The sequence below is a fragment of the Anolis carolinensis genome, unplaced genomic scaffold, assembly GCF_035594765.1.
Source record: "Anolis carolinensis isolate JA03-04 unplaced genomic scaffold, rAnoCar3.1.pri scaffold_132, whole genome shotgun sequence".
NCBI classification, from domain to species: Eukaryota; Metazoa; Chordata; class Lepidosauria; order Squamata; family Dactyloidae; genus Anolis; species Anolis carolinensis.
Genome location: NW_026943941.1, coordinates 25001 through 34104, shown reverse-complemented (window position 1 = coordinate 34104; position 9104 = coordinate 25001). Strand labels below are relative to the sequence as shown.

Below are 9104 nucleotides of genomic sequence, written 5' to 3'. Positions count from 1 at the left end.
CTTCCTTCCTGCTTTCCTTCCTCCTTTCCTCCCTGCCTTTATTTCTTTCTACTTCCTCCTTCCATACCTTTATTCCTTCCCTTCTTTCTTTCTCTTTTCTCCTTTTCTTCCTTCCTTCCCTCCTTTAGGAGCTGCGTCCAAATTAACTGGATTTGGGGAAATATTATAATATTATATTATAATATAATATATCATTATAATAAATATAATAATATAATATAATATATTATTATAATATAATAATATTATAATATATTATTATATAAATATAATAGCAATATATTATAATATAATATAATAAATTATAATATAATAATAATAAATATTATATACACCACCTCAGTCAACTCTTTTAATATGTATTTCTTTTGCTTATTTTCCTTCATTTAAGTAGATAGATAGATAGATAGATAGATAGATAGATAGATAGATAGGAAGATGGATATATAATATATATAGGTAGTTAGAGTGATAGATAAATAGATAGATAGATAGATAGATGAGAATGCTTCTGGAACATGGCCAGACAGCTTGGAAAATTAACAGCAAATTAATAATAATAATAATAATAATAATAATAATAATAATAATGGACCTGGTGATGCATGGCTGGATGGCCATCTGTCGGGAGTGCTTTGAATGTGCTTTTCCCTGCTTCTTGGAAGAGGGTTGGACTGGATGGCCCATGAGGCCTCCTTCCAACTCTAGGATTCTAATAACAACAACAACAATAATAATAATAATAAATAATAATAATAGACCTGGTGGATGCATGGCTGGATGGCCATCTGTCGGGGGTGCTTGAATGTGATTTTCCTGCTTCTTGGAAGAGGGTTGGACTGGATGGCCCATGAGGCCTCTTCCAACTCTAGGATTCTAATAACAATAATAATAGTAATAATAATATAATAATAATAATAATAATAATAATAATAATAATAGACCTGGTGATGCATGGCTGGATGGCCATCTGTCGGGGGTGCTTTGAATGTGATTTTCCTGCTTCTTGGAAGAGGGTTGGATTGTATGGCCCACGAGGCCTCTTCCAACTCTGTGATTCTAATAACAATAATAATAGAAATGGTAATAATAATAATAATAATAATAATAATAGACCTGGTGATGCATGGCTGGATGGCCATCTGTTGGGAGTGATTTTCCTGTTTATTGGCAGGGTTGGACTGGATGGGCCCATGAGGTCTCTTCCAACTCTGGGATTCTAATAACAATAATAATAGTAGTAGTAGTAGTAGTAATAATAATAAAAATAATAATAATAATAAAAATAATAGACCTGATGATGCATGGCTGGATGGGCCATCTGGTGGGAGTGCTTTGAATGTGATTTTACTGCTTCTTGGCATGGTTGGACTGGATGGCCCATGGGGCCTCTTCCAACTCTAGGATTCTAATAACAATAATAATAGAAATAATAATAATAATAATAATAATAATAATAATAACAACAATAAACTGCAAAAGGCCACCCTACTGGGATCTGCACGCATCATCCGAAAATACATCACACAGTCCTAGACACTTGGGAAGTGTGCGACTTGTGATTTTGTGATACGAAATCAGCATGTCTATCTTGTTTGCTGTGTCATAATAAAAATAATAATAATAATAATAATAATAATAATAATAATATAATAATCTGCAAAAGGCCACCCTACTGGGATCTGCATGATCCTCCGAAAATACATCACACAGTCCTAGACATTTAAGTGTTCGACTTGTGATTTTGTGATATGAAATCCAGCATATCTATCTTGTTTGCTGTATCATAAAATAATAATAATAATAATAATAATAATAATAATAATAATAATAATAATAGAGGTAGGTGCTTCGCAAGACCTGAGCAGAACAATTGAGCAAGTCCAAATTGGGGGAAATGAATGGAAAATTTGCTCAGGTTGTGTCTGGAAGGATCTTTCTGCCAAGATGGATGGCGCAATAAAGCCCAAAGGCCCCTGATAGATGGACGGGGAGATTAGGCCTGATGGAGTCCCCGTGATGCATGGCCAGGCGATGCAGTCGAGAAGAAAGACAGAAGGAGGAGGAGAAGTAGGCCGCCTCTGTTCTTTTGCCTCTTCTTCTCTTTTTTCTCCCCTTCTGCTGCCCTGGAGACTGCCTCATCACACTAGAGCAGGCATGGGCAAACTAAGGCCCACAGTTTGCCGGATGCCCCGCCCACCCTCACCGTGCCTCATTTTTCCTGTGGTCCTCTCCATCCCATGCCAAAAAAATTGGGGGAGGAAGGCACGCAGTAGCTGAGAGTGCTCTGGAGCGCTCTCGGCTACTCCGTGTCTCGACCTCCTCCCGGAATAAGGACTGTGCGAGTGGTCCCTTCGTTATGCTGGGAGGACAGCTCAAGGAAGACTCGTGGCAGCTGAGAGTCCTCCAGAGTGCTCTCAGCTACTACATGTCTTGTCCTCCTCCCGGAATAAGTGGCCCCATCGTTATGGCGGGAGGACAGCTCAAGGAAGACACGTGGCGGCTGAGAGTCCTCCAGAGCGCTCTCAGCTACTCCGTGTCTCGTCCTCCTTCCGGCATAAGGATTGTGCGAGTGGCCCCATCGTTATGCCAGGAGGACAGCTCAAGGAAGACATGTGGTGGCTGAGAGTCCTCCAGAGAGCTGTGCGAGTGGCCCCATTGTTATGCCGGGCGGACAGCTCAAGGAAGACATGTGGTGGCTGAGAGTCCTCCAGAGAGCTGTGCGAGTGGCCCCGTTGTTATGCCGGGCGGACAGCTCAAGGAAGACATGTGGTGGCTGAGAGTCCTCCAGAGAGCTGTGCGAGTGGCCCCATTGTTATGCCGGGAGGACAGCTCAAGGAAGACACGTGGTGGCTGAGAGTCCTCCAGAGCGCTCTCAGCTACTGCGTGTCGGGAGGACAGTTCAAGGAAGACATGTGGTGGTTGAGAGTCCCCGAGAGGTGTGCGAGTGGCCCCATTGTTATGCCGGGAAGACAGCTCAAGGAAGACACATGGCGGCTGAGAGTCCTCCAGAGTGCTCTCAGCTACTCCGTGTCTCATCCTCCTCCCGGCATAAGGACTGTGTGAGTGTCTCCATCCTTACACCGGGAGGACAGCGCAAGGAAGACACGTGGTGGCTGAGAGTCCTCCAGAGTGCTTTCATCTACTCCGTGTCTCATCCTCCACACGGAATAAGGACTGTGTTAAGTGGCCCCATCCTTACACCGGGAGGACAGCTCAAGGAAGACACATAGTGGCTGAGAGTCCTCCAGAGTGCTCTCAGCTACTCTGTGTCTCGTCCTCCTCCCAGCATAAGGACTGTGTGAGTGGCCCCATTGTTATGCCGGGAGGACAGCTCAAGGGAGACATGTGGTGGCTGAGAGTCCTCCAGAGCGCTCTCAGCTACTCCATGTCTTGTCCTCCTCCCGGAATAAGTGGCCCCATCGTTATGCTGGAAGGACAGCTCAAGGAAGACACGTGGCAGCTGAGAGTCCTCCAGAGAGCTCTCGTCCTCCTCCTGACATAAGGACTGTGCAAGTGGCCCCATTGCTATGCTGGGAGGACAGCTCAAGGAAGGCACGTGGTGGCTGAGAGTCCTCCAGAAGGAGGGAGAAAGAGAGAGGGAAGGAGGAAGAGAGGGAGGGAGAAAGAGAAGGAAGAGAGGGAGGGAAGGAGAGAGGAAAAGAAGGAAGGAAAAAGAGAGAGGGAAGGAGGAAGGGGAGAGAGGGGGAGGGAGAAAGAGAAGGAAGAGAAGGAGGAAGAAAGAGGGGAAAGAGGAAAGGAAGGAGGGAGAAAGAGAGGGAAGGAGGAAGGGGAGAGAGGGGGAGGGAGAAAGAGAAGGAAGAGAGGGAGGAAGAAAGAGGAGAAAGAGGAAAGGAAGGAGGGAGAAAGAGAGAGGGAAGGAGGAAGGGAAAGTGTCAGGGGGAGGGAGGGAGGGAGGGAGGGAGGGGGGAAAGGTAGAGAAAGAGAGAGTGAGGGAGAAGGAGAGAGGGAAGGAGGAAGAGAAGGAGGGGGAAAGAGCCCGGGCAGTGACCCCTCCCTCCCCCTCCCTCCCCCCTTTCCCTCCTTTCCCTTTCGGGCCGTGGGAGTGGGCGTGTCCGCGCGGCCGTGACATCACGGGGGGCCGATCCCATCCCGGCTGTGCTCAGAGGCAGCGGAGGAGGCGACGGAGAGGGCGAGGGCGAGGGCGAGGCGTGGAGGCGAGTGGGGTGCGTGCCGGGATGCCTCGGGGCTGAGATGGAGCTGCACCTGGAGGGGCTGGGGGGCGGCGGGGGCGGGGGCGGGGGGCCCGGCGGGGGGTCCGGGGGGGGCCCGGAGCTGCTGGCGCCCCCCCCGCGGTCCCGCGCGGCGCTGGTCTCGAGCCTGTCCTCGCTGATGGAGGGCGGGGGCTCCGGGGGCGAGTTCCGCGGGGGGGAGCTGCACCCGGTGATGGGCCTGCCCTGCGAGTCGCCCTCGGGGATGAGCACCTACACCACGCTCACGCCGCTCCAGCACCTGCCGCCGCTGGAGAAGTTCCACCACCACCACCACCACCACCACCCGCACCACCACCACCACCACCCCCCGCACCACCACCACCAGCGCCACGCCGGGAACTTCTCCTCCATGGGGAACCTCTACTACCCCAAGGAGATGCCCGGCCCCATGGGGCAGCCCCTCTCCCCGCTGCCCAACGGCCTGGGCGCCCTCCACCACGGGGGCCAGCAGCAGCCGCAGCAGCAGCAGGGCCTCAGCCACTACGGCGCCCACCTGGGCCCCTCCGAGAAGCTCTTCGCGCCGCCCCCGCCGCCCCCGCCCCCGCACGCCTTCGAGGGCCCCTCGGGGCTCCTGCCCGCGCTCAACGGCATCCACGACCCGCGGGCCGCGGCCGCCACCGCCTCCACCTCCTCCGCCCCCGGACAGCAGGCCGAGGAGATCAACACCAAGGAGGTGGCGCAGCGCATCACGGCCGAGCTGAAGCGCTACAGCATCCCCCAGGCCATCTTCGCCCAGCGCATCCTCTGCCGCTCCCAGGGCACCCTCTCCGACCTGCTCCGCAACCCCAAGCCCTGGAGCAAGCTCAAGTCCGGGCGGGAGACCTTCCGCAGGATGTGGAAGTGGCTCCAGGAGCCCGAGTTCCAGAGGATGTCCGCCCTCCGCCTGGCAGGTAGGCACCGGGAGCGGGGCGGGGAGGGGAGGGCCGCCAGCAGGGCTGGAGGCATCTCAGGGGGTTGGAGAAGGTAGGAAGGAAGTCCCACACTTGCCTGGCCTCCATATCTATCTCTTGGCACATCAAGACGACCTCCAGAATCCAATGAAAGGGTTGCGAGTAGGGCTGGAGGCATCTCAGAGGGTTGGAGAGACTCCTTCTCGGTTGGAGAGGGTAGGAAGGAAGTCCGACATTTGCCTGGCCTCCATATCTATCTCTTGACACATCAAGACGACCTCCAGAATCCAATGAAAGGGTTGCGAGTAGGGCTGGAGGCATCTCGGAGGGTTGGAGAGACTCCTTCTCAGTTGGAGAGGGTAGGAAGGAAGTCCGACACTTGCCTGGCCTCCATATCTATCTCTTGGCACATCAAGACGACCTCCAGAATCCAATGAAAGGGTTGCGAGTAGGGCTGGAGGCATCTCAGAGGGTTGGAGAGACTCCTTCTCGGTTGGAGAGGGTAGGAAGGAAGTCCGACATTTGCCTGGCCTCCATATCTATCTCTTGACACATCAAGACGACCTCCAGAATCCAATGAAAGGGTTGCGAGTAGGGCTGGAGGCATCTCGGAGGGTTGGAGAGACTCCTTCTCGGTTGGAGAGGGTAGGAAGGAAGTCCGACACTTGCCTGGCCTCCATATCTATCTCTTGGCACATCAAGACGACCTCCAGAATCCAATGAAAGGGTTGCGAGTAGGGCTGGAGGCATCTCAGAGGGTTGGAGAGACTCCTTCTCGGTTGGAGAGGGTAGGAAGGAAGTCCGACACTTGCCTGGCCTCCATATCTATCTCTTGGCACATCAAGACGACCTCCAGAATCCAATGAAAGGGTTGCGAGTAGGGCTGGAGGCATCTCGGAGGGTTGGAGAGACTCCTTCTCAGTTGGAGAGGGTAGGAAGGAAGTCCCACGCTCGCCTGGCCTCCATATCTATCTCTTGACACATCAAGAGGACCTCCAGAATCCAATGAAAGGGTTGCGAGTAGGGCTGGAGGCATCTCAGAGGGTTGGAGAGACTCCTTCTCGGTTGGAGAGGGTAGGAAGGAAGTCCGACACTTGCCTGGCCTCCATATCTATCTCTTGGCACATCAAGACGACCTCCAGAATCCAATGAAAGGGTTGTGAGTAGGGCTGGAGGCATCTCGGAGGGTTGGAGAGACTCCTTCTCGGTTGGAGAGGGTAGGAAGGAAGTCCCACGCTCGCCTGGCCTCCATATCTATCTCTTGACACATCAAGAGGACCTCCAGAATCCAATGAAAGGGTTGTGAGTACGGCTGGAGGCATCTCAGAGGGTTGGAGAAGGTAGGAAGGAAGTCCCACACTCGCCTGGCCTCCATATCTATCTCTTGACACATCAAGAGGACCTCCAGAATCCAATGAAAGGGTTGCGAGTAGGGCTGGAGGCATCTCAGAGGGTTGGGGAGACTCCTTCTCGGTTGGAGAGGGTAGGAAGGAAGTCCCACGCTCGCCTGGTCTCCATATCTCTCTTGACATGCGAGAAGGACCTCCACAATCCAAGGAAAGGGTTGCAAGTAGGGCTGGAGGCATCTCAGAGGGTTGGAGAGACTTCTTCTCGGTTGGAGAGGGTAGGAAGGAAGTCCCACGCTCGCCTGGTCTCCATATCTCTCTTGACATGCGAGAAGGACCTCCACAATCCAAGGAAAGGATTGCATCCAGGGCTGAAGCCATCTCAGAGGGTTGGAGAGGGTAGGAAGGAAGTCCCACACTCGCCTGATCTCCATATCTATCTCTTGACAAGAGTAGAGCCTCCTGGAGGCATCTCAGGAGGTTGGAGAGGGTGGGAAGGAAGTCCGACACTCACCTGGCCTCCATATCTATCTCTTGACACATCAAGAGGACCTCCAGAATCCAATGAAAAGGTTGCGAGTAGGGCTGGAGGCATCTCAGGGGGTTGGAGAGGGTAGGAAGGACGTCCCACACTCACCTGGCCTCCATATCTATCTCTTGACAAGAGTAGAGCCTCCTGGAGGCATCTCAGAGGGTTGGAAAGCGTAGGAAGGAAGTCCCACGCTCACCTGGTCTCTATTCTCTTCTCTTGACAAGAGGAGAACCTCCTGGAGGCATCTCAGAGGGTTGGAGAGGGTAGGATGGAAGTCCCACACTCGCCTAGCCTCCATTCCCCCATCTAACATGAGAGAAGAACTTCCTGGAGGCATCTCAGGGGGTTGGAAGGAAATCCCATGCTCGCCTGGTCTCTATTCCCTTCTCTTGACAAGAGGAGAACCTCCACAATCCAAGGAAAGGGTTGCAACCAGGGCTGAAGGCATCTCAGAGGGTTGGAGAGGGTAGGAAGGAAGTCCCACACTCGCCTGGCCTCCATATCTATCTCTTGACACATCAAGAATCCAATGAAAGGGTGGCAAGTAGGGCTGGAGGCATCTCAGAGGGTTGGAGAGGATAGGAAGAAAGTCCCACACTCGCCTGGTCTCTATTCCCTTCTCTTGACGAGAGGAGAACCTCCTGGAGGCATCTCAGAGGGTTGGAAAGGGTAGGAAGGAAGTCCCACACTCGCCTGGCCTCCATATCTATCACTTGACGAGAGTAGAGCCTCCTGGAGGCATCTCAGAGGGTTGGAGAGGGTAGGAAGGAAGTCCCACGCTCGCCTGGCCTCCATATCTTCCTCTTGACACATCAAGAGGACCTCCAGAATCCAATGCAAGGGTTGCAAGTAGGGCTGGAGGCATCTCAAAGGGTTAGAGAGACTCCTTCTCAGTTGGAGAGGGTAGGAAGGAAGTCCCACACTCACCTGGCCTCCATATCTTCCTCTTGACACATCAAGAGGACCTCCAAAATCCAATGAAAGGGTTGCAAGTAGGGCTGGAGGCATCTCAGAGGGTTGGAGAGGGTAGGAAGGAAGTCCCACACTCGCCTGGCCTCCATATCTATCTCTTGACACATCAAGAGGACCTCCAGAATCCAATGAAAGGGTTGCAAGTAGGGCTGGAGGCATCTCAGAGAGTTGAGGATGGTAGGAAGGAAGTCCCACACTCGCCAGGTCTCTATTCCCTTATCTTGACGAGAGGTGAACGTCCTGGAAGCATCTCAGAGGGATGGAGAGGGTAGGAAAGAAGTCCCACACTCGCCTGGCTTCCATTCCCCCCTCTGGACATGAGAGGAGAACCTCCTGGAGGCATCTCGGAGGCTTGGAGAGGGTAGGAAGGAAGTCCTACACTCGCCTGGCCTCCATATCTATCTCTTGACACATGAAGCGGACCTCCACAATCCAGTGAAAGGGTTACAAGTAGGGCTGGAGACATCTCAGAGGGTTGGAGAGACTCCTTCTTGGTTGGAGAGGGTAGGAAGGAAGTCCCACACTCACCTAGCCTCCGTTCCCTTCTCTTGACATGAGAGGAAAGCTTCTTGGAGGCATCTAAGATGGTTGGAGAGGATAGGAAGGAAGTCCCACACTCACATGGCCTCCATTCCCTCCTGGAGGCATCTCAGAGGGTTGGAGAGGCTCCTTCTTGGTTGAAGGGGGTCAGAAGGAAATCACACACTCACCTGGCCTCCATATCTATCTCTTGACACACCAAGAGGACCTCCAGAATCCAATGAAAGGGTTGTAAGTAGGGCTGGAGGCATCTCAGAGGGTTAGAGAAGCTCCTTCTGGGTTGAAGTGGATAGGAAGGAAGTCCCACACTCACCTGGCCTCCATATCTTCATTCCCTGCTCTGGACCCACTTGGAGGACCTCTGAAACCCCAAGGAAGGTTCACAACTAGTGGTGGAGGACATCAAAGAGGGTTAGAGATATCTAACTAGGGTTAGAAATAGCAGGAAGGAAGCCTCGTCCTCACCTTCTTGACCCAAGAGGGCCTACAAAACCCAAGGTTGGAGACATCTAAGAGGGTTTCTGTTTCTAGATAGCTATCCATTCATCGGTTGTATCTTCCATGGGATGATGATGACCATTTTAACACC

At 52.4% G+C, this 9104-nt stretch overlaps 1 protein-coding gene across 1 annotated transcript; it reads left to right on the top strand.

Annotated features, from left to right (window-relative positions):
• The first annotated feature begins 4437 nt into the window (after positions 1 to 4437).
• On the top strand, positions 4438 to 5573 carry LOC134295244 (one cut domain family member 2-like). The gene has a single exon (XM_062967105.1). The coding sequence runs from the start codon at positions 4438 to 4440 to the stop codon at positions 5200 to 5202; it is 765 nt and encodes a 254-aa protein (XP_062823175.1). The 3' UTR covers positions 5203 to 5573.
• Positions 5574 to 9104: the final 3531 nt, after the last annotated feature.

Bases quoted from the DNA above. Each gene is read 5' to 3' on its own strand.
- LOC134295244 (XM_062967105.1), top strand. From the start codon at position 4,438: ATGAGCACCTACACCACGCTCACGCCGCTCCAGCACCTGCCGCCGCTG.